General features: G+C 39.4%; 2 protein-coding genes across 2 annotated transcripts in view; one reads left to right on the top strand and one right to left on the bottom strand.

The window, feature by feature from the left end:
* On the bottom strand, window positions 1-13,571 carry LOC117501645. The gene is made up of 8 exons (XM_034160567.1): window positions 13,437-13,571; window positions 10,877-11,131; window positions 8,641-8,916; window positions 7,810-7,863; window positions 6,232-6,264; window positions 5,991-6,116; window positions 357-410; window positions 1-241 (listed from the first exon to the last, which is right to left on the bottom strand). The coding sequence occupies exons 1-8, from the start codon at window positions 13,498-13,500 to the stop codon at window positions 99-101; spliced, it is 1,005 nt and encodes a 334-aa protein (XP_034016458.1). The 5' UTR covers window positions 13,501-13,571; the 3' UTR covers window positions 1-98.
* A 4,760-nt stretch (window positions 13,572-18,331) lies between these two features.
* atf6b (activating transcription factor 6 beta) overlaps window positions 18,332-26,371 on the top strand; it is a 36,057-nt gene continuing 28,017 nt past the window's right edge. The window contains 2 exon segments of the mRNA XM_034160566.1: window positions 18,332-18,629; window positions 26,242-26,321. Of these exon segments, the coding sequence (XP_034016457.1) occupies window positions 18,557-18,629; window positions 26,242-26,321 (153 nt within the window). The 5' untranslated portion in view covers window positions 18,332-18,556.

The raw sequence follows: 26,371 nt of genomic DNA, 5'->3' as shown, positions 1-26,371 counted from the left end.
TATTAAACTTATCATCAGGATCTTTGTGATTACGTGCTTGATCCTGATGTTATTTCACTGCAGTGATAATGTTTGTTTGTTTGTTTGTCAGCCAGAGTCTAGCTGGATGCAGGTCTGGTGACCACAGAGGAATAGATGACATCCTGCCGGTCCTGGTCCTGATGGGACAGGGTTCTGCTCAGTCTCTCCTTCCAGTTCTGTCGGCCCAGAGATGCGTAGTGGATCGTTTGGTCCAGAATCTCTGGTAACATAAAAAAAAAGTCCAAACTCCACATTCCAAAACTTTGCGACAAGGAAATAACATGTGATGATTCTGTCCGGATGAAAAGCATCTGACTGAGGAAAGTCATTCTTACCGGTTTCTTTGTGCCTTGTAAATGGCTGCAGCTCCGTGTTTTCATGTTTGTGTCCTGATGAAACAAAAAGAATCAAAGACGCTTCTCAAAATAACAAAAAGCAATGTATTAATTCAGATCAGAAAATTCTATTGAGGACAGAGGAACAGAACAGAAAATCAGAATTAAAGAGAAAAACTCAAAGAAAAAAAAAACTATAGAAATATAATGAAGCATTTTGTGGCTTTTTAGATTTCTTAATTTTACCAAGTTAATAATTTATGAAACATTATTTTTATTCAACATCAGTTCTTCAGCGGTGATAAGAATTCCCATTTACTTTATTTGAGTTTGATAAAACAAAGTAACTGTGAGACAGAAACAGACAGACAGACACAGTGACAGAGGGACTTACGCAGACAGAAACACAGACAGAGAGATAAAAGACAGATACAGACAGTGAGGCAGACAGAGAGAGAGACAGAGAGAGCTGTCTCTCTCTCGCTCTCTTTAGAATGCTGACAAGAAACGAGATGTTTAAATTTGCTTGTGAGTTTAAATGGCCATATTTTCTACTTTTTTTTCATGTACGGTTTTGAGAATGGAGCGCATTTCTGCAATGCCCAAAAAACAAAAGTAGGCAGGAGTGGACTGTGAGAGGCAGAAAAATATCGGTGAGAGCTACATACGTAGCAGTAAGAATACAGCAAGCAACCATACGCAACTATAAGCAACACTAGAAATGAAACCATACAACATCCAGTGGCGGCGCCAAGGGGGGAGCTTGGAGGGGCTTAAGCCCCCCAATAATGAGCCAAGCCCCACCTCAGCTCCCCCAATAATTCTGCCAATAATGTGAATAGCGACTGACATATTTGTGGATCTCAACTGCAGTTTTGCGCTGAGAATGTCTCAATATTGCGTAACTGAGCAAAGTGATGAATATGTGTGTTCGGTGATCCACCAGTGCTGAATCACCCTTCACAAACAGAATTTTCAGTTTTGCAAATAAACATTTATTTGTAAGAACCCACACACAAGTTACAAATCAGAAATTTGTGTTTGTGGATCACAAAGCACGTGTACAAATCAAAGGATATTTGTAAATCACCCTCTGTGCATTTGCAAGTATTAATGAGACAAATTTAACTCCATACTCCAAAAATTTAGGTTTCCTAAATATTTATTACAGCCACTCTTAAAACTTCACTTATCTTTATAATTTTATTACTGGTAAATTTTAGAATTGATTTAGATGAGCTATACTTATCTCACAGGAATATGTCACAATTATCTGGGAACTACTTTTGCGCAGGAATTCTTCAATCACGTTGGCCGCAGCCGCACACTAACACAGAATATACAGAAGCTGTATATCGTTGTTTGGCCAAAATGAACGTCCACTTCCTGAGCTTGTGGTGAGCTCAGGAAGTAATGTGTGTGTGCACTGATACCACATTTTAGAGGAGCACAGGTGACTAAAACATATACTTTGGTATTTATAAAACAATTTACTATATATTGTTCATTTCAACGACATTTTGTAGAGACCCTCCAACTTTTACCCCCCCCCCCCCTCAGCCTGCCCGCAACAAAAATTTCCTGACGCCACCACTGACGATGTCACACACCAGCCTACACAGGGACTACGCCAAATCTGCACAATTTTCCAGCATGCTCCATACGCATCTAAGCGCAACTGTATGCAAGCCCAGTGTGAATGGGGCTTAAATGAGATGACAGCTTCTAATCATTTATAATGTTAATCTTCCATCAGACCCGCTGATAAAAGTGCAACAGAAAAATTCTGATTTATGTCATAGTGCTTTTAAAAGCCTACAAAATTATAAATGTTTATGTTGCAGTTGACTTTCAAACTACAACGACACATAAGAAGTTAAAATTTCATTTTTACAAGTCCCTATGTTGAGCACGGTTTTGAGGCGAATGTTAAAATAACGGCATGTTTGTGTTTGGCATGTAGCGTAGTATTGTGTATGCTGACCTTTTCCGTCATTGAATGGCTCATAATTTTGAAAGTAATGGGACTATCTTGATGATCTGTGTGTCCTTTGAAAAGTCTAGGTGTCTAATATTTAGAAATTATACCATTAAGAGAATGAAATAATATTATTTGTGTTAAAATCCAGTTTAAATATACAAAAACATGGCTTTTTGGCATTTTCCATGTTTCATTTATTTTAAAGTCATTTTTTACTTTAGTCCAGCTCACAACTTAATGAATCCGCCATAACAAACTATACTTTATTTTGATCAGCTAGGACTTGTAGCCATGAAAAATCATTAGCTTAATCAAAATATTGCAGGTTTTTTTTTTTTGTTATGTAAACGTCTTGTTTTTAGAATTTAATCCTAAAGGTCACATAGTGCACCAATTGTCTCCATGGTGATACACGGGAAGTGCTTTCTTGAGCAGCATGTGCTGGACTTTAGCTAAATGCCTGTTACACATATTTATGGAATAATGCACATATCACCAGAGGCTGGAGATTTGTTTATGACAATGGTGAGTGTCCGAAGTCTCCATAACCAGCTATCACTGATCATTCTTTTTAAAATTTTCAGAAATTGTGAAAATTAGTAGCTGTTTTTGAATTTGTACAGTGAGAGGCCATGCATAGGGCAGTTGCACAGTACTTAAATTTTTACCATGGACATCATGAGTGTGGGAACATAGGCTATCAAAGTTTGTCCGAAGTCTCCGTAACCCAAATATGTACAAAACGAGCTAGTTAGTTATATTCTGGTTTTAATTTCTGAAGAATCCTGGGACTCTCAATGGCACGAATTGTTTTCTACAAGGCTTGTTATGTATTTAACTGAAAATCATTTTTGAATGATGCAATAGAATTCAGATTTTTTTTTTTTTTTTTTTTTTTTAATGTATGGTGTTGAATTAAATCAAATTAAATCTTACGTACCGGCCCGGGCTTTGCGTTCTAAGGGTGCAGGACTACTTTGTGTCCCCAGGGTGAATAAGAAGTCTGCAGGTCACAGAGCTTTCTCTTAACGTGCCCCTGTTCTGTGGAATGATCTCCCTGCATCAATAAAACAGTCAGATTCTGTGGAGACTTTCAAGTCCAGACTTAAGATGCACTTATTTTCCCTTTCGTATGGCTAGCATACTGGTATAGTTTTGGTTTACGCTTTTAACTCTTTTAATTCATTTTATTAGGAAACGGAGCATGCCGCGGCCTCAACTTTACCTAAATTCTGGGTCTTTTAGTGAAGCTTAGGACTTAGTATTTCTTCTGTTTTTTTTTTTTTTTTGTTTAATGCTGACAAATTATACAGTATTTCTTGTCTTTCTGATGCCTGATTCTTTTTTTTTTTCTCTGTTTAAGGTGCAGCTCCATCCAGAGATGGGAGTTATGTTTGTGCTGGAGACGCTCCTGTCCTGTGCACCAACAGCATTTCCTGTATATTAGTTTTGTGAATTGTTCTGTAATTTATGTCTGTAGCATGGCCCAAGCAGAGGGTCACCCCTTTGAGTCTGGTCTGCTTGAGGTTTCTTCCTCAGAGGGAGTTTTTCCTTACCACTGTTGCTCTGGGGGTTAGTAAGGTTAGACCTTACTTGTGTGAAGCGCCTTGAGGCAACTCTGTTGTGATTTGGTGCTATATAAATGAAAATAAATTGAAATTGAAAAATTGTGTCTTTAGTAAAAATGTTCATATTTTCAGGTGTATTATGCAGCAGTGTTTTCACTAAAAATGATCTCTAACAGATAGCTCTGTTATTAAGTTTTGTTATTCTAAAAGCTGTGGGACACCTGTTGGCATCTTGCTCCAAAAATTTAGACTGATTTTAATTTTCAGACATGAGCTCCACCCATGAAGATATTCATTTGAGTGAAGTTAAAGCTGAACATGCTCTTAAAGCATAAAAAGTGGCCAAATTCAGAGAGAAGTTGAAGTCGAATGTTAAAGCCTATGCAGAAGAACTAAAGAATGCTAGAGAGAGGAAAAGAAGAGAGTATGCTGAATGCTCAAAGGGAAAACTGACTGAAGTTAACAAAGTTACAGATGTTTACATAGTGGACTTGGAAACACACAAAATTCTCCTTAGTCTTACTTCCTACATTTCTCTACTTGATGATATATGACTTATTTTTCACTGTATTAACAATCCATGTATTGTATCTAGTAATTAAAATGGTTTATACAGGTTTGTATTCCCAGCCTGTAGAACAGCTTGATATAAAAGCAACTTACAATCTAATGATAAAAAACAATAAAACAATATAGCTGGATTTTGGATTTTGACTGCTTTTCTTTTAAAACCTTACATATTGATCAAATTTCACTAAATTTTCTTCAAATAGGGCTCAAATGAAAGCTAAGAAGACAGAAAATGATATAATCCTGACAATTCTTGGTCCAAATAACAAATCTGACCTTGCCTGCAAAAATAAGACATGTACTTAAATTTCAACAAATCTGTCACTAAAACCATAGCTGATAGCAGCCTTAAAACCTGAAAATGTATATATTGATTGTTATTTTTTATTATTATTATTATTATTATTATTATTAGATTGTAAGTTACTTTTAGAAAGCTTGGAATTGGGTATATTAGAATGTATGACATCACACTATACGACTGAAAATTAAGTCATTTTTCAACAACAACAAAAAAAGTGACTTGTGTTTATATTTTGGTTTCTGAACTTTTATTGCCAATCTATGAAGCTCTGAAAGTATCAGAATTGGGTTGTACACAACCTAAGCTTTCTGATGATGTATAATACATAGGGGTACCCTTAATTTCTTTTTCTTTTTTTCTTTTTTTTTTTTGTGACAAATGAAACATTTGTCTACGTAATACTGTGCTACATGTTGTGTGGGCCGCCAGAAGAGGATGTACTGCTGGCCCACCACCAAAGAGCGCCCTGCCTGAAGTGCGGGCTTCAGGCACGAGAGGGCGCTGCCGCCACGGACACAGCCGGGAGTGACAGCTGTCACTCATTAATTCCTGACAGCTGTCACACATTCTTCATCATCGCACTCCATAAAGACCAGACGTCATCTCCACCTCATCACCGAGATATCATACTTCATTGGAGGTAATATCCTCAGCCCTTTGTGTCTTTTGCAATATATCTGTATATTGTGAGTGTTTGCAGGAGTACCGGTTCCTTTTTCTGTGGAGGCTGAGTGAGTGCAGGACGGCACTCTTTTCCCCTGAGGAATCACTGCGGTACTCATCACATATTGAGTGAGAGGTGGAGGTGGCATTCCCACCGCTGTTGTTACTGGGTGTACACACACCCACACTTGACTGTCTTTGTTCTTCGCCAGCAGTACCAGATCCGACAGTCGGGGACGGTGATCACCTGGGAATTCGGGACTTGGCGGCTCCAGTATTCACCAGGTTCTGTGGTGGCGGAAATCGTGTGGTTCCGGCTCTTCTCAGGACAGGCGTCTTCTAACCTCGAGCCTGCCCACACGTCACCTTTGTAATTGGACTGTAATTATATTCTGAGATTGTCTGTATGTTCGTTGTGCACGTTTCACAACATTAAATTGTTACCTTTTGGCTCATCTATTGACCGTTCATTTGCGCCCCCTGTTGTGGGTCCGTGTCACTACACTTTCACAACACTACATGCCGTTTCCATAGATCAGACAATCTACCTGCTGGGCCACACTTCTTCTTTTTCTTCTTCTTCTTCTTGCATTTGATGCTGGAAAGTAAAACGCAGGCTGCTGCCATCAGGAGGATCATCACACCGCATCCGACCACGGCCACCGCCAGCAGAGCTGAACCAGAACCACCTACCAACATCAGGTCAAATATGTCAATAGTCTGAAAAAAGTGGCTACATTTTAAAATGTTTGAAAGTTCAACAAAGTGACAGAAAGTGACGTAACTAACCATCCTCAGAATTCTCCTTTATTTCCACCACATCTTAGAAACACAACAGGAACAATGTTAAGTACATGTTGCCATAGTGACACTCTGCAGCCCCGCATACATTTTTACATGAAATAGTCATTACAATGATGTTATAATAATGTTATTACTGTTAAAATGTTCTAAAGTTATATTTATACTATAGTTATAAACATTGCTATATATTTATAACAATGTAGGGGTGGTGCCCAAGTGGTTAAGTATGCTTGTTTCCAATGCAGAAGGTCCCCAGTTCAAACCCCACCCCAAAATCCATGTAATATGGAGTTGCATCAGGAAAGTCTTCTGGCCTTTTCAAGAGTGAAACCATGGAAGCAGCCAAAGGGGCTTACTAGCTTACTTGATTGTGTATTTATAACAATGTTATAACTATAGCTACGTTAAAACTGGAACCATGTTCAGACGGTGTTCTTACAATAACTATGTTATAACTGGAACGGTGTTACCACAATGTTCTTATAATAACAATGTTATAACTACATCTACGTTAAAACTGGAACTGTGTTCACACAGTGTTCTTACAATAACTATGTTATAACTGGAACGGTGTTGCCACAATGTTCTTATAATAACAATGTTATAACTACAGCTATGTTAAAACTGGAACTGTGTTCACACAGTGTTCTTACAATAACTATGTTATAACTGGAATGGTGTTATAACAGCCCGGTCCGTTTCCTAATACAATGAATTTAAAAAGGATACAAAACCATAGTACTATACTATGCCAGTATGCTAGCCATATGAAAGGAAAAATAAGTGCGTCTTAAGTCTAGACTTAAAAGACTCCACAAATTCTGACTGTTTTATTGATGCAGGGAGATCATTCCACAGAACAGGGAACGATAAGAGAAAGCTCTGCGACCCGCAGACTTTTTATTCACCCTAGGGACACAAAGTAGTCCTACACCCTGAGAACGCAAAGCCTGGGCCGGTACGTAGGGTTTAATTAGGTCCGCTAGGTAGGGAGGTGCCAGTCCCTGAACAATTTTATAGGCTAGTAGCAGAACCTTAAAATCTGATCTCACAGGGACAGAAAGCCAGTGAAGAGACGCCAAAATGGGTGTAATGTGGTCAAACTTTCTGCTTCCTGTCAAAAGTCTGGCAGCAGTATTTGGAACCAATTGGAGACCACTGATGCTGGACTGCGGTAAACCAGAAAATAGAACATTGCAGTAGTCCAGTCTAGAAGAGACAATGCATCAGGGTCTCAGCATCAGCCATAGACAGGATGGGACGAATCTTCGCTATATTTCGCAGGTGGAAGAAAAGCAGAAAATTTATGTTATAACTACAGCTATGTTAAACTGGAACCATGTTAATACAGTGTTCTTAATGTTCCTACAATAACATTGCTATAACTATAGGTATGTTAAAACTGTAATGTGTTAACACAACTTTCTTACAGTCACAATTTTATAACTATAGTTAGTGTATAACTGGCCACCACGCTGCCTCAGTGTTACAACAATGCTGAAGCTGATGGAAGCATTGGACCATAAAACAACATTTCACATTAACGAGAAGGACATGTTTTACCTGTTTTCGTCACGGCAGGTGTTTGTGTCATTGTGCTGGTCGTCTGTGGGTGCACTGATGAATTATATACACACAGAATATTTTTGCTGTTAAAGGTCAACACAGTGTATTTTGCATATTTTTAATTCAAAGGTCATAACTGTGAGGAACAAATATTTTGCTACTTATATCATCAACATTTGTATTTTCATTTTCACTCCTTCCACAAAATGAAGAAACCAGCTGTGTTAATAACTTACATCTTGTGTGTAATAATACATTCATAGAAAGAAACTGAAACTAAAAGTTAAACGATTTTATTCCTCTAAATGGCTATGATCATTAAAAAACTTCATTTTAAGCATTTTAATATGTCACAAATACTCTGGAAATCATCATCTGAAAAGAAATTTATAATACTGAATTATGCAGTGGAACAAATGATTGTGACAAATATTGATTATCTTTATTTTTATGATTTACCAATCAAAATATTAGAACATAGCCAGATAATAAGACTTCAGATTATGTAGGTTTGAAACATATCCAAAAAAGTTTATACTGAATTTACACTGACATAAAGGAAAGAAAAATAATTTGCCAGCTTTATGAAAAAACACTAATAAACCAAAGAAAAATCATTTAAATATGTTATCTTCAACCAAGATAATTATGATCAAATGATTATTTGAGTGATCATTTCAGTTTCATTAAATAAATCATTAAAATAATATTAATAATGATTAAGAAATGTCCACTTACAGACATTATTAAACGCAAACTTCAAGAAATTCCAAATAAAAAGATTTTGAAAACATTATTTTGCCAGTTATGTACTGCAGTGACTGGTACCGGTCAGGATGGTGACTCTGGCCTCCAGTTGCCCGTTGCACAGGTACTCTCCAGCGTCCTCTGGTTGCAGGTCCAGGATCTGCAGAGCATCTTGCTGGAAGCTGAACCGCGTTGGACTTTGATCCGTCTCGGGTCTCACCGTACCATTTCTAAAGCGGGTGAAGATGGCTTCTCGTTTCGCACCTAACCTCCGGTGGAACCAACGTTGCTTTGGTTTGGTGGAACCAGTGCATGGCAGCAGGAGGGTCTGACCTTCAGACACCACAAGGTCACGACCTGATTTCCCCGGAAAGACAGAGGCATCGTTTTTGAGCTGTCCTGTAAAGCCATGTTCCCACATTTACGGATCTTTATACCTGAAGCTCACGGTTTGAAACCTTGGAAAACCTGAGAGCAGGGGTGGGCAGCTCTCAGGTGTACCAAGACGCTGCAGCTTTTTGTTGCTACTGATCACCTCAGCAGGTGATTTCATTGATGATCAGGTATTGAAGATGAGTGGAGAAGCTCATCAGTAAACCCACTTACCGAAGTGATTGGCTGCAAAGTAAACCTGCATGGTCTTGGCCCTTGTTGTCCACGCCCGCCTTAAAGGTCCATGTTGAACCAGAATATTCTGTCATTGTGCCGTGGTCTTGTATCTGTGGCCAGGTTTTCAAGATTTTCAACAAAATTTTCTTTCTGTCACAAACTACTTCAGTATTCTCTTGCATTTTTTTAGACCATGATCTTCACCCGCCTGTTTGTCAGGTTTACAGGCCTTAACCTTTACTCGCCTGTTTGTCAAGTTTACAGGCCTTAACCTTTACTCACCTGTTTGTCAGGGTTACAGGCCTTAACCTTTACTCGCCTGTTTGTCAAGTTTACAGGCCTTAACCTTTACTCACCTGTTTGTTAGGGTTACAGGCCTTAACCTTTACTCACCTGTTTGTCAGGGTTACAGGCCTTAACCTTTACTCACCTGTTTGTTAGGGTTACAGGCCTTAACCTTTACTCACCTGTTTGTCAAGTTTACAGGCCTTAACCTTTACTCACCTGTTTGTTAGGGTTACAGGCCTTAACCTTTACTCGCCTGTTTGTCAGGGTTACAGGCCTTAACCTTTACTCACCTGTTTGTTAGGGTTACAGGCCTTAACCTTTACTCGCCTGTTTGTCAAGTTTACAGGCCTTAACCTTTACTCACCTGTTTGTCAGGGTTACAGGCCTTAACCTTTACTCGCCTGTTTGTCAAGTTTACAGGCCTTAACCTTTACTCACCTGTTTGTTAGGGTTACAGGCCTTAACCTTTACTCACCTGTTTGTCAGGGTTACAGGCCTTAACCTTTACTCACCTGTTTGTCAGGGTTACAGGCCTTAACCTTTACTCACCTGTTTGTCAGGGTTATAGGCCATGACCTTCACCCACCGGTTTGTCAGGGTTATAGGCCATGACTGTCACCCGCAGGTTATAGACCATGACCTTCCATGATCTTCACCCGCCTGTTTGTCAGGTTTACAGGCCATAACCTTTACTTGTCTGTTTGTCAGGGTTATAGACCGTGACCTTCCCCTGCTGGTTTGTCAGGGGTGTGAGAGAGATAGGGTAATTTCGACAGTGAAATTAGCAGCTCGCTCCTTTAGCGTGTCATGTGACAATGTCTGCCTCAAACCCACACATGCCTTTAGTTTTGGTTTAAACATGGTGCCCTGTTTAATGGCTTTATCTCACTTGCCCTCAAGACCTAACATCATATACTGACTTTTGGAAACTTGTGAGAACATGGACCGACATTATTTACTGGAAATGTTTTACTTTTTATCTTCATAGTTAAGATGTATTTTTTCATTTATATATATATATATATATATATATATATATATATATATATATATATATATAAAATCATCATCTTCAACCGCCTACTCCAATTAAGTGGGGGGCTGGAGCCTATCCTAGCAGTCAAAGGGCATGAGGCAGGGTGCACCCTGGACAGGATGCCAGTGTGTCGCAGGGTCACATATAGACAAACAAACACGTCCACAGCTGCACACACACCTACGCACAATTTAAAGATAAATTTAAAGTTTCCAATCCACCTAACCTGTGTGTCTTTGGATGTGGGAGGAAGCTGGAGCACTCGGAGAGAACCCACGCAAACATGGGGAGAACATGCAAACGCCACACAGAAAGGCCACAGGTGGGAATCGAACCCATGACCTTCTCGCTGTGAAGCAACTGTGCTAACTGCTTCCCGCATACCTGTCAGCACGGTCACCTCAGCCACCAGCTGCTGGTTGCAATGATATGTCCCACTGTCTGAGTCATCAAGCTGCAGGATGCAGAGAGCCCCGTTGAGCTGCAGCTGGAAGCGCCAGCCATCCTGGTTGGTCTTGTAGTCTTGTTGCCTGGTGACCAGAACCCTCTGATCCTCATGGGTCCATAACACATCAGAACGGTCATCGGTGCTACACTGAAGGCACAGATGGTGATCCTCCAGAACCGAAAACCTGACCACTGTGAGACAGATGGAAAATCAATTTCCAAATCAATCCAAAAAGAAAGCACCGTGCCCATAGAGTGGAGGTTTGCACTTTACCGGCAAGGTCCTGTTAAAAGTGGCTTTTCATAAGCTAAATTAGATCTGATCAAATGTCAGGAGTATGTATTTAGTCAATGCACTTGAATTGAAGTTTGTTTTGTGGTGTTATCAGATTTTTTTGCCCAACTTTTTCCATTTCTGAACTCTTTTTCAGATAATTTTCACAGAACATTGGTTATCTCTGCTATGCACAGTTTGTCATTGCTTTTTGTCACTTGGTTTCTGACTGATAACTGGAAGACAGACAAACATGTATAAAATTGGATCCTCCATCCAATTGAATGTTCACCAAATGGGCTTTTCAATATTAAATTCAAATGTCCACAAAATCCACAATCCAGATCAGATCAAGATCAAACATTGTCAGGCGATAGTGAGTGCATGTGCACCTCACTTTCAAATATGAGAGTGATTGGGGCACGTTTGATTAAGATATAATGTAAAACATACATAGGGTTTTCAATGTTAAATTTAAATGGCCACAAAATCTGTAATCTGGATCGGATCCGGATCAATCTTTGTCAGACAATAAAGGATACCATCCTACATAACATTCTCAAATATGACAGAAATTCAATCTTTTTTGACAGTTATACATTTTTGAATATTCATTCATTGTTAAAGGATAGGGATTTTTCCTGATTTCCAATATTTTTCCTGACTTTGACCTTTGACCTTGAAAATTACATCAGTTTTTGTCTATCAGGATATTAACCCTCTGTAAAAATTTCATAACAATGTATGAAAAATTGTGGGTTACACGCTGTTCACAAAATGTGTTGGTGGAGGTTATTACTATAATGAGCCGCCAATCAGAGAGCTCCTAAGAGCAACATGAACTAATGCTTTAAGTGAAGGTGGTGGAGTGAGAATAGGTTTTTCCTGAGTCCGAGCTCCTGGAGGCTAATTCCTGTGCGGGATGGGTCAGATCCAGACTTTAGTCTCAGACCGCTTTGAGGTGACCTCTGCTGGGATTTGGCCTGAAATAAATCAACTTTTTCGTATTCAAGAAAATTCACATAATTCAGGAAAATGATAGATGAATGAATGGACATGAATAATAGAACATTCACTGTGTTTTCTATATTTGCAGCTGTTGGGGTAAAGCTATCAGTCATATCCTGCTGACAGTCCATTTTTAGCCTTTTCCTCTTTTTTTTTTTCTTTTTTTGGAATCATGCGAGACACCATTTCAGACAAACAGGATTATAGTGAAATGTCATAATGGCTACAGCTGATTTCAGAAAAAAAACACAAAGTATTATTACCTCATCTGCAACCTTTATTCATTAATTCATTGATTTTTCTAAACCCACTTACTCCAATCAAGGGTCACATGGGGCTGGAGCTTATTCCAGCAGTCATTCCAACATGAGAGTTATTGTTTCGTATTACCACACATGTGGGTTTTTCTTTTTCAAGATGCATTTTTACAGCAGGTGCAACTTATACCCTGGAAATATTGTCAACTCAGCAATGGTCAAGGTCACTGGGGTCAAATCTGTGATTGCCAGAGTCATTGTTGTCTTCATGCCAAAGGTACTGTCAATTATATTTACTGATTGAAGGGGGGAAAAAAATCAACTTTTCCACACTATGTTTTTAAAATTATATTAAAATGCCTTTTGTTAAAAGGTGTTCTAATTAACTATGTTTTTAAAATTATATTAAAATGCCTTTTGTTAAAAGGTGTTCTAATTAACTATGTTTTAAAAATTATATTAAAATGCCTTTTGTTAAAAGGTGTTCTAAATAACTGTTTTTAATAAAGACAAAACAAAAGCCCTTTTTTTCTTTTTTTAATGTAGCTTGTGGATAAAATATTCCTTAAGTTTTAATAAAGTTTCTTTTCTGGCTGTGTGCTTTTTTAAAGAACAAAATAAAGAATTCAAACAAATCTGCTTTTCTGTGTTAAATTTCTTTACACGTGAATGAATTTAATCAAATTCATCTTAATCTTCAATCAGATGTGAAAATTGTCTCTAATATTTATCACATTTGCCAGTCAATTGTTTCCCATCAGCCTCAAAGTGGCTGAAATCAAACTTCATCACAGCAAGAAGTCAAAAGTAATTATTAGTAATATTAACATTAGCAGTAATTATTACAAGTAATGGTAAATTAATGAAGTTCTTTGGATAATCTTTGTCGATTTAGAACATTGGACACTGTGGTGTTTGCAGAATAAATAAGTAAAAACGGTGTGGAAAAGAGGTTTACCTGTGGAGTTCTGATTGCAGCTGATCACGACCCAAAGGTGACAGAACGCCACCAACGTGAACATCTTCAGGCAAAAAGAAACAGTGCTGCTGGTCAGACTGAAGCTTTGACGTAATGGACGTTCTTCTCGCTGCAGCTGCTCCTCTTCCTCATTCACTGGGAACAGAATTTTTTTTCTTGTAAAAAACCTCTATTGAGAACTTCATCAAGGCTGTTGTAATGGCCATGACTGACTGACTGACTGTCTTTGTCTGTTTCAATGAGTGTCTGTTTCACTGACGGTTTGTGTGTCGGTCTCTTGACTCCAGTCCTGACTGACTGACTGTTTGTCTGTCTGTCTGTTTGTCTGACTGTCTTTGTCTCTGTTTGACTGACTATTTGTAACTACTGACTGTGTTTGTCTGGTTACCTGTCTCTATGTAACTGAGTGTTTGTGTCTAACAAACTGTCTGATCAACTGTCTGTCTAACTGTTTGTTTGACTGATTATCTCATTGACTGTGTGACTGACTTATTGACGATTGATTTACTGTCTCTGACTAACTGTTTGTGTCAGTGAGTGAGTGTGTGACTGACTGACTGACTGACTGACTGTGTCTGAGTGACTGTGTGACTGACTGCCTCTGTCTAACTGTTTGTTTGACTGATTATCTCGTTGACTGTGTGACTGACTGATTGACTTACTGACGATTGATTTACTGTCTGACTGAGTAACTGTTTGTGTCAGTGAGTGAGTGTGTGACTGACTGACTGACTGAGTGACTGACTGACTGACTGGCTGTCTCTGACTGTTTGTGTGTGAGTGACTGTCTGACTGACTGCCTCTGTCTAACTGACTGTCTGTGTGACTGACTATCTGATTGACTGTGACTGACTGATTGCCTGACTGACCAATTGACTGTCTCTGTATAACTGTCTCTCTGTCTGAGTTACTGTCGAACTGACTGACTGACTGTCTGTCTGAGTGACTGACTGACTGCCTCTGTCTAAGTGACTGTCTGTTTGTGTGACTGCCTATCTGATTGACTGTTTGTGACTGACTGATTGACTGACCGATTGATTCTCTGTCTGTCTGTCTGACTATTTGTGTCTGACTGACTGACTGACTGACTCTGTCTAACTGACTGTTTGCGTGACTGACTATCTGATTGATTGTTTGTGACTGAGTAATTGCCTGCCTGACCGATTGACTGTCTCTGTCTGTCTGACTGTTTGTGTCTGAGTGACTGTCTGATTGACTGCCTCTGTCTAACTGACAGTCTGTCTGACTGTTTGTGTCTGATTGACTGTCTTTGTCTGACTGACTGTCTGCCTGACTGTGTCTGAGTGACTGCCTCTATCTGACTGTTTGTGTCCGATTGACTGTCTGTCTGACTGACTCACTGTCCCTGTTTGGCTGACTGACTGATATTTCCAAAGGTCAGTTCAGTCAAATATGGTAGATGAGCTCAGTTTACTGTCCTCTCACAACACAGGACATGTCAAGGTCAAATGAAAGGTCACTGTCAACTGGGCACACAGCGATATCTCCAAAATGGAAAGAGCAATTCGAATCTAACGCAGAGGATGATCTCAGTGGACCATCCACTCACAGCACACATGACTTAGCTCAAAGGTCAAATTAGAGGTCATCATCTAAAATACATCAATGACTGTAACTGAGGAACTCCATGAGATAGTCAAATGGTGTTCTGCTATTCTGGTGCAAACAGATCATGTATCAAGCCTGTGATGCCACATGATGTCACTGAGAGAAATCAAAAAATTTGCTGGCAGCAGCGAGGTACTATATTTATTATTAGCATTGTTAGTATTGTTATTAGTATTACATTGTATTATTATTTTATTTGTATTACAACTACTAAAATGTCTAAAAAATGCAAATAATAATCTAACAGTAAGTAGAGGGCACTGTTTGTAGTAGTGTGTCATTTCGCTGATGTTAGCGAGGTGACATTATGCTTTATTCTGGACTAATTTGACCCTCAACAAGCTTTTCTTTCTACAATCATCACCTCCGATTCAAAGATACGTTGTACACTTTCCTCTTTTTCTGACTTTGTGCTGTAAAGTTGTGGACTTTTCTGATCCATTTTTAATCAGCGTGCACACTGTAAAAACTATTATAATATGATGGCAGACAAAGGAGTCAAAGCAGAAAAGTGTCTAAATCACAGCCTTTTGCGGTGTCTGATTTAACAAGTGCACATTAGGCTGCGCGTCCAAGCAGTAAAGTAAACGGTTGGGCTTTTAATCACGGAAACGACTCCGGTCCCACTTTCCTCAAATCAGCGGGTCTCAAAGCGTTCAAGTTTAATTTGTACCTCTGTTACTGTGCACGTCCAGACTACTCAGGGTTTTTAATGGAAATACATTGCCATCGGATAGGACAGTTTATCCGATGTGAGCGAAAAATCCATTATACAAAATCCATTATATGGAAAACAATACAAAAACATTGAGACTTTTTTGTCTGGTGACTGTGAATATCTGGTTTATACAATGACAGTTTAGGTGAGTTTTACTGTACATGGGACTGAACCAGTGGCGGTGCCAAGGGGGGGGGGGTGCTTGGGGGAGCTTAAGCCACCCCTATAATGAGCCAAGCCCCCCCAAGCCCCCCAATAACTCTGCCAATAATGTGAATAGCGACTGACATATTTGTGGATCTCAACTGTAGTTTTGCGCTGACAATGTCTCAATATTGCGTAACTGAGGAAAGTGATGAATGTGTGTGTTCGGTGATCGACCGAGATCCACCTAGATTGTATACAAACTTCATAAAGAATCACTTTTTTGTATATTGTTTACAATTAAGTTTCTCAGGCTATATCTTTTACTTACTTTAACCAAATGATTACGACCTCGGTGTTAAATTGGCAATAAGTCTTTGATATAGATGATTTGTATAAGGTTGATTCCATGCATTGTCTTGAGCACCATTTCAGTTAATTCAGTTTGTATACCTATGTGAAAGTTTACTGAACTTGCAATCATTCTAAGTGATGTGTGTGTGCACTGATACCACATTTTAGAGAAGCACGGGTGACTAAAACATATACCTTGGTATTTATAAAGCAATTTACTATATATTGTTCATTTCGATGACATTTTGTGGAGCCCCTCCAACTTTTACCCCAGCCAGCCCCCCCCAACAAAAAATTTCCTGGCGCCGCCACTGGACTGAACAATAAATTTGGCTCTCAAAACCTTGATGACGAAATTGCTTCCATCCCACACGGCTGACTTTATTTTGCCAAATATTTCTTCTGTTGGGATCTGAAGGGAATCTGTACATCTTAAAGCCCTTGTTGTGTCTATTTGTTCCTCCAAATGGACAGCAACCCTGCATTTTAAGCGAATAATTAAATAAAATAGCTGGATTTCCATGCAGACAGATTAACAGCTAACGCTATTTTGGAACCAAGATGGCACCATGAGTCACGTGACCATTTTTTTTTTTTTTGGACTTGTCATGTTTCTGTGTAGGCTCTCAGTTGTCCAGGTGGTTTCCATAGTAGAGAAGCTTGAATCTTCGACTGGACTGGGTTGCTTGACGCGAGGATGTTTTGCTTCAAATCGTACAAGCTTCCTCAGCTAAAATTCTTGCTCTGGTAGTTCACCCTAAAGACAGGGTCCCTAGTTACGAACAGAGCAATGTAGTGTATTCTATCAGATGTCAGGAAAACTGTAAAGCACACTACATAGGTGAGACTAAGCAACCTTTACACAAAAGGATATACCAGCACTGCAGAGAGGGCCCCAGTGGACCTCAGTCTGCAGTTCATCTCCACCTTAAAGACACTAACCACACGTTTGAGGACAAGGAAGTTAAAATCTTAGCCAGAGAGAAGAAATGGTTTGAGCGAGGGGTCAAGGAGGCATTCTATGTGAAACAGTTGAAACCCAGCCTTAACCGGGGAGGGGGTCTGAGACACACTTTATCCCCTGTTTACAATGGGGTACTCAGGTCAAAGCAGTTTCAGTCTTTTGTTCATGGTAATGAGTCATTCACATCATCAGGAGAGTCGTCAAGGGAGCCATTAGGAAAGGCTTCCGTCCCATCATTAGGAGGGACAGTTGCCCTGTCATTAGGAGGGTGCTAACTAGAGCACAATAGGTGCTAATTAGAGCTATTGTTTAGTCACTAGCCTGTAGCAGTCGGCCTCTCGGTAGGAGGGGTCTGGTTAGGTTTAAAACTCCAGCTTTTGTGGCTTCTGTTTATTCTTCTCTACAAGAGTCAAGACAGAAGTCAGACCACCAGAGCAAGAATTTTAGCTGAGAAAGCTTCTGCGATTTGAAGCAAAACGTCCTCGTGTCAAGCAACCCAGTCCAGTCGAAGATTCAAGCTTCTCTACTACGACTCGTCATGTTGTCACTCTCTCAATTAAGGCACACTAGTTTGCAGGCGGTTAGATTAATTCAAATAAAATGAAAATTTTATATTACTCCTCAATCAGGGTGAGTTATACAGTAAATTCATATCAGTACCAAAAAAGAGACAAAAATAATAACTGACTACAGAAAATGCATTAATATTTTATATAGGAAGCGTGTTGGTTTGATTGTTTGTGTAAAGGTTTCTTTTATTATTTGTCCACGCAGTATTATTAAATAAATAAATAAATAATAAAACAGAAAAAAAACTGACTATCCTTCGATCAACTTGACCTTTAGTGTTTTAGTGTTTAGTGTGGTTAACACTCTTGTCAATGAAAGGTCGGCGTAATCTTTCATTGCGCTCATTGGTTACGTCATGCTGTCGATCAAAATGCTATTGTTCGAATAATTTTTTTTTCAAGCGTCTACTACTTCTTTCCTCCTGCGATCTCTATCATCTGATTGGTGATTTGCCACGCCAATAACGCCCTTCTTTGCTGCTATTGGCTGAACTGATAGGACGCTTGCGGTGTTTTCCGGAAAATACGGTTCTTCTTATGTGCGTCGTCCGTAAGAAAGTAGAGGCAAAATTAAATTAATAGAATAAAAAATAATTTTCCAGATGAAGAAATGGTTGTTGTTGTAAGTGTTAAAAGCTTTGGTACAGTCAGGTGCATTAATGTGAAGGTCCGAGGTGGTAGTGACAGTGTTTGTTGAGCTAGCTAGCCAGCCGATATCACGATGACTGCGGATTTACTTTCTGATCTGGACAGTCGCTTTTTCGCCGATAATCTTCTGACAAGTGAAGACTGGGGTGAGTTTTCATTTAAAGTAATTTAAATACAAAATTGTTAGGACATGCGACGTTAAACGAGTGCGTTTATCATTGCGTGGACGCACGACAGTCGTAAATCACAAAATTTCTGACCCTTCTGATTTCTAAGTGGGAGAACTTGCAAAAATAGTCATTTTCCTCACTGTGTGTGTGTGTGTGTGTGTGTGTGTGTATGTCTGTGTGTGTGTGTGTGTATGTCTGTGTGTGTGTGTGTGTCTGTGTGTGTGTGTATGTCTGTGTGTGTGTGTGTGTCTGTGTGTATGTCTGTGTATGTGTGTGTGTGTGTGTGTATGTGTGTATGTCTGTGTATGTGTGTGTGTGTGTGTGTGTGTGTGTGTCTGTGTATGTGTGTGTGTGTGTGTGTGTGTGTATGTATGTATGTATGTGTATGTCTGTGTATGTATGTGTGTGTGTGTATGTATGTATGTATGTGTATGTCTGTGTATGTATGTGTGTGTGTGTATGTATGTATGTATGTGTGTCTGTGTATGTATGTGTGTGTGTGTATGTATGTATGTATGTGTATGTCTGTGTATGTATGTGTGTGTGTGTATGTATGTATGTGTATGTCTGTGTATGTATGTGTGTGTGTGTATGTATGTGTGTGTGTGTATGTATGTGTGTGTGTGTGTGTATGTGTGTGTATGTCTGTATGTATGTGTATGTCTGTGTATGTATGTGTGTGTGTGTATGTATGTGTGTGTATGTCTGTGTGTGTATGTGTGTGTGTGTATGTATGTATGTGTATGTCTGTGTATGTATGTGTGTGTGTGTATGTATGTATGTATGTATGTGTATGTACACTCAACAAAAATATAAACGCAACACTTTTGGTTTTGCTCCCATTTTGTATGAGATGAACTCAAAGATCTAAAACTTTTTCCACATACACAATATCACCATTTCCCTCAAATATTGTTCACAAACCAGTCTAAATCTGTGATAGTGAGCGCTTCTCCTTTGCTGAGATAATCCATCCCACCTCACAGGTGTGCCATATCAAGATGCTGATTAGACACCATGATTAGTGCACAGGTGTGCCTTAGACTGCCCACAATAAAAGGCCACTCTGAAAGGTGCAGTTTTATCACACAGCACAATGCCACAGATGTCGCAAGATTTGAGGGAGCGTGCAATTGGCATGCTGACAGCAGGAATGTCAACCAGAGCTGTTGCTCATGTATTGAATGTTCATTTCTCTACCGTAAGCCGTCTCCAAAGGCGTTTCAGAGAATTTGGCAGTACATCCAACCAGCCTCACAACCGCAGACCACGTGTAACCACACCAGCCCAGGACCTCCACATCCAGCATGTTCACCTCCAAGATCGTCTGAGACCAGCCACTCGGACAGCTGCTGAAACAATCGGTTTGCATAACCAAAGAATTTCTGCACAAACTGTCAGAAACCATCTCAGGGAAGCTCATCTGCATGCTCATCATCCTCATCGGGGTCTCGACCTGACTCCAGTTTGTCGTCGTAACCAACTTGAGTGGGCAAATGCTCACATTCGCTGGCGTTTGGCACATTGGAGAGGTGTTCTCTTCACGGATGAATCCCGGTTCACACTGTTCAGGGCAGATGGCAGACAGCGTGTGTGGCGTTGTGTGGGTGAGCGGTTTTCTGATGTCAGTGTTGTGGATCGAGTGGTCCATGGTGGTGGTGGGGTTATGGTATGGGCAGGCATCTGTTATGGACGAAGAACACAGGTGCATTTTATTGATGGCATTTTGAATGCGCAGAGATACCGTGATGAGATCCTGAGGCCCATTGTTGTGCCATACATCCAAGAACATCACCTCATGTTGCAGCAGGATAATGCACGGCCCCATGTTGCAAGGTTCTGTACACAATTCTTGAAAGCTGAAATATGGCACACCTGTGAGGTGGGATGGATTATCTCAGCAAAGGAGAAGTGCTCACTATCACAGATTTAGACTGGTTTGTGAACAATATTTGAGGGAAATGGTGATACTGTGTATGTGGAAAAAGTTTTAGATCTTTGAGTTCATCTCATACAAAATGGGAGCAAAACCAAAAGTGTTGCGTTTATATTTTTGTTGAGTGTATGTGTATGTATGTATGTACGTGTATATGTATATATGTATATGTGAATATATATGTATATGTATGTGTATATATAGTGAAACTTGATCCAGGATGCAGAGCCACTCCAAAATTTAATGGGTTCTTCCATGGCCTAATATCTATTTGTGGTGGAAAAAAACGTTTTATTACGTCCTTGGTGGACGTAACAATCTACAACAAAATTATCAGAGCCACACTGATATATCAGTTGGCCTGTGATATCAGCCGATATGATTACTATTGGCCATATTTTTGCAGAAATAAAATCTTTTATTTTGCCACATAAAAATAGCCTAGAGAAAAAACATTTTAGATAGATAGATAGATACGTTATTAATCCCAGAGGGGAAATTTGTTGAAAATGATGTGGTTTGTCCAGCAGAATGCACTCCAACAAAGTTGTTTACATTGCTGTAAAGCATGGCTGGGGCTCCCATCGCTCCGAGGTCACATTAGCTGCAAGAGAGGGAAAGTGACCAGCTGTTATTCACTTTCAATCATAGTGGGTGCTTTGCAGCCACCTAAGTGGGGCCAAAATAGACCAAGTAAATTTTATGCACTTAGACTGCCACTTGGACCGGCAGCCATAGTGACAGCAACGTGACATATGTTGACTGGTTGTTGGTTGTATTTGTTATTGTTATTAACATTTCTTTTTCATAAGGATTTGATAATAAAACGCTAGGAATCATTGCTGTTTTTTAAATGTATTGTAAATTTTTACTCCTTAATACCTGTATTGTCAGACTCAGGTGTGCTGCTGTCACACTCTGATTGGTCCCCCATCATTTACTATGAAATAATGCTGAATTTATGTGGAAACGATTGTTGTACAAAGATTCAGATATCTGTCACTGAGATAGATGATGACTGGAGTGCAGTTTGAAGTACAAGTAGGTTGATGGTTGTATATAGAAACTCATGAGGGACAGATTAATCCAGAAAAAGCCACCATTCCTGCAGCAAATTGCATAAAGACGTGACTGAGAACTTTAAAAGATTAACGTGCACGTCGACGTCATTGCATGGCCACAGAGTTGGAGAAGCATAAATCAGACTTTAGGATTTTAAGATAACACTCCACAGCGGATTTAGAAAAAGAGTGACTCGATCAAATGTAATCTTTTTAATGCACATAATGTCTGGCACTTTCAGATGAAGTTTTGACCCGGTCATTAAATGAGGCAGGTCTTGATTCAGGATTCCCCATAGATTGTTCAGCGACTCCTGACTGTAACTAATCTCATACATATGTATCATGGATTTTGTCAGTTTTATACATATAATGGATTTCGATTATATTGGACAAAATTCTCTCCTGAAAAATATGTGAGTTTTACTGTAGTTCCATAGTTTGAAATACATCATTGTTTTAAAGTTGTCAGAGAAAACTTGACCTTCAAAGAAATTTTCTCCACTGTTCAGCTGAGTTGTCTCTTATGACGACAAAGTTCTGTAGATTAGATGGTAATGATACATGTATTGCTTTGAACATAATTAATACAATTTTCTAATCAGTCAGATCATTAAGTTTAATAACTGAGATTTCAGAAACACTTTGTTGCCCTGTTCTCTAAAACTCATTGTGTGTTCTAATTGCTCTTTTCTGTCGCGGTATTAATGGATTTAACTTAATTACATAGTTTTACCCTGTACTTCAGCACATTAACTGAGATATGGCAGAATTAAAAGAAGAATTCATTATTTTAAGTGTGTTGATGTCTAATAGATATTTAACTTTTGGTAATATTGCTGCTTAGACTTTGAGTCTTCAGAATAAAATACTCCAGAAATTAAGGCTGCAAAATGTGTTTCTGCTTTGTTTTATTCTTGGCACTTTATATTTTTTAGCTGTTGTCAAGTAAATCAAATAAAATGTCTTTTATTAAAAACCTTTTGTAATAAGCGTGTTGTTCACCAGGACTTTCTGGTTGATCATGATCATGGAGTAACATTTTTGTGGTGGAGGGTGTGTGTGTGTGTGTGTGTGTGTGTGTGTGTGTGTGTGTGTGTGTGTGTGTGTGTGTGTGTGTGTGTGTGTGTGTGTGTGTGTGTGTGTGTGTGTGTGTGTGTGTGTGTGTGTGTCAGTCAAACCGTTTCAGAAGATGATGCCGTATGGTGGTTGTTTGAAATGAAATGTTTTATTGCATCACTTCACGTGAAAGTATCACACAATCAGGGAACTGTGGGAACACTATGGCACAAATTTCATGAAACAACATACAGTGAGGCAAATGAATATTTGATCTACTGTCAATTTTGCAAGTTTACCACCTACAAAGAATGGAGAGGTCTGTTGTTTTTTTATTGTAGGTGCACTTCAACTGTGAGAGATAGAATCTTAAAAAAATCAGAAAAGGGTGATTCCACATGAGAAGGTAAAAAAAAATGCTAGATTTAAAAATTACTCAAAAATAACTGATGAACTGATGCATTGTGTGCTTAAATACTTAAGCTTCAAAGACCAAATAGATTTTTTTCCTGCCAGTCACCAGGAATTGGATATTTTGGGACAAAATCACAGAATTTGAATTTTTCTCAAATTCTGAAAAATAAGATTACTGTAGCTTTTTGTCCCACATTTTTTAACAGTTAATTGCTGCAGCTTTTTCATTATTAGTCAATAGGGGAGGGTACTGGCTATATCCACCCCACCCCCTGATCATGTGACTTCACTGCATTTAGCAGAAATTGTCATATTTGATGGGGGGTTTGGGGTCATGTCCCATACGACATACAGAAATGTAAAAAAAATTCCCTGCATCTCATTTTTCAAGACCAAAGCTTACAACTACAGAATCTCTAACTTTGGCCAATAACTATTTATTTGACGTAGCTTTAGTTAATTATTTTAATTAGTTATTGTATAATAGGCTTTTAAAAGATGTCCCGTACGACACATCACACTCATTCTAGTGGAGCAGATAAGTATGACGTTTGGCCAGAATTGTTCACATGGTTATGCAAGCATCAGATTTGGCATGAATGTTCTCCATAAATCATTGTTTGGAGAAAAAAGTGCTGGCCACGTGAAAATCCAATATGGCAGCCAGGTCAGGGTCAATGAAGAATTACACAGGGGTCAAAATTTAAAAAAGCTCCAATCATATTGAAAGCTATACCACATTATGTGTCTGATCACAAAGATTCTAAAAAGGTATAGTTTGGGCTGTCTATGACTGAATGTTATGGGGTAAAAACAGCAAGAATGTGACAAAGGTCAGTTTCATTTTGTACACGGGTCAAAAGTTAAAGTTCCTCCAATTTTTGTCAAATGTGATGCAAATTATTAGTTGAGTTAATAGGGTTTTAAAAAGGAATGCGAGTAGTTTGCACCATGTGTCATGCTTAGTTGTCACGTTACAGGGTAACATACGTCACATGTCATAGAATCCAATGTACGTCAACATTGTTTGACATTTACTCTGCAAACCAAGCATTCAACACAGTCAAAACTATTCCATTTATTAATCCTATTATTTCAATCAATAATCTGCACCACTTCTTACCATATATATATGTAGTTTTTCACCAGGTTTGCACACACTGTAGCAGGGATTTTGGCCCACTCCGCCATACAGATCTTCTCTAGATCTTTCAGGTTTGGAGTTTCAGCTCCCTTCAAAGATATTCTATTGAGTTCAGGTCTGGAGACTGGCCAGGCCACTCCAGCACCTTGAAATGCTTCTTACGGAGCCCCTCCTTAGTTCCCCTGGCTGTGTGTTTGGGGTCATTGTCATGCTGGAAGAACCAGCCATGACCCATCTTCAATGCTCTTACTGAGGGAAGGAGGTTGTTTGCCAAAATCTCGCAATACATGACCCCATCCATCCTCCCTTCAATACGGTGCAGTCGTCCTGTCCCCTTTGCAGAAGAGCACCCCAGAGTATGATGTTTCCACCCCCATGCTTCACGGTTGGGATGGTTTTCTTGGGGTTGTTCTCATCCTCTAAACATGGTAAGTGGAGTTGATTCCAAAAAGCTCTATTTTGGTCTCATCTGACCACATGACCTTCTCCCATGCCTCCTCTAGATCATCCAGATGGTCACTGGTGAGCTTCAAACGGGCCTGGACATGTGCTAGCTTGAGCAGGGGGACCTTGCTGCCCTGCAGGATTTTAAACCATGACAGCATCATGTGTTACTAATGTAATCTTTGTGACTGTGGTCCCAGCTCTCTTCAGGTCATTGACCAGGTCCACATGTGTAGTTCTGAGGTTTCTCAGAATCATCCTTACCCCACAAAGTGAGATCTTGCATGGAATCCCAGACCGAGGGAGATTGACAGTCATCTTGTGTTTCTTCCACTTTCTAATAAATAATCATAACAGTTGTTGTCTTCTACCAAGCTGCTTGCCTGTTGTCCTGTAGTGCATCCCAGCTTTGTGCAGGTCTGCAGTTTTGTCCCTGGTGTCCTTAGACAGCTCTTTGTTCTTGGCTATGGTGGACAGGTTGGAGTGTGATTGAGTGTGTGAACAGGTGTCTTTTATACAGGTAACAAGTTCAAACAGGTGCAGTTAAGACAGGTAAAGAGTGCAGAATGAGAGGGCTTCTTAAAGAAAAACTAACAGGTCTGTGAGAGCCAGAATTCTTGCTGGTTGGTAGGTGTTCAAATATTTATTTGCAGCAGTAACATACAAATAAAAAAAATCATACATTGTGATTTCCGGATTTTTATTTTTATTTTTATTTTTTTAGATTATGTCTCACAGTGGACATGCACCTAAGATGAAAATTTCAGACCCCCCAAGATTTCTAAGTGGGAGAACTTGCAAAACCGCAGGGTTTTCAAATACTTATTTTCCTCACTCTGTGTGTGTGTGTGTGTGTGTGTGTGTGTGTGTGTGTGTGTGTGTGTGTGTGTGTGTGTGTGTGTGTGTGTGTGTGTGTGTGTGTGTGTGTGTGTGTGTGTGTGTGTGTGTGTGTGTGTGTGTGTGTGTGTGTGTGTGTGTGTGTGGTGTGTGTGTGTATTTACGTGCAATTGACATTTTTTCCTGTAGCTAGGTATTGCAATGGTGTGATGACCTTCATTTCAGGTGTTATTACATTATTATGCTGGGTGGGAAAAGTAAGCTCATTCCTGATGAGGTCAACCACAAACATTAGCCCTGCATGTGCGATAAAGCCGAACTGATCAAATTGATCAAGGTAGCGTGTTGCTGAATCACTGTCATTGAACATACAGGGAATATTTCTCCTTCCTCTCTGTCTTTTCCACCATCTTATCTGCTTAAGATACTCTTATGCTTCTTAAATGTCTTCCTTCCTCCTCTTACCAGTTTGGCACCTTAGGAGCTCTCTTAAGGCCTAAGATGCTTTGTGAATAACATTTATCTTAGAAATGTCTAAGAATTTGGGGAATTCTAAGATTTTTCTTAGAATAACAGCACTAGGAGCTACCTTTAGCCTTTGGGTACTTCATGGAGACGGGCCCATGTTATTAGTTATACATCATATTATCTCTGCGCTCATTTGTCTTGAAGTCATATTCTGTGTGTTAACAGATGCCTGCTTGTACCAGTGTGAGAGCATGGAGGAGGGCGAGGATAGCGATTACAGCCAGCGACTGACATACGAGACATCGGTATGGAGACAAAAGAAAATATCCTCTGTTATCTTATGTGGAATCTGCGC

This window comes from Thalassophryne amazonica, chromosome 20 (genome assembly GCF_902500255.1).
Source record: "Thalassophryne amazonica chromosome 20, fThaAma1.1, whole genome shotgun sequence".
Taxonomy (NCBI): Eukaryota; Metazoa; Chordata; class Actinopteri; order Batrachoidiformes; family Batrachoididae; genus Thalassophryne; species Thalassophryne amazonica.
Note: the sequence above shows the minus strand (reverse complement) of the source record. Positions and strands in the feature narration are given on the sequence as shown.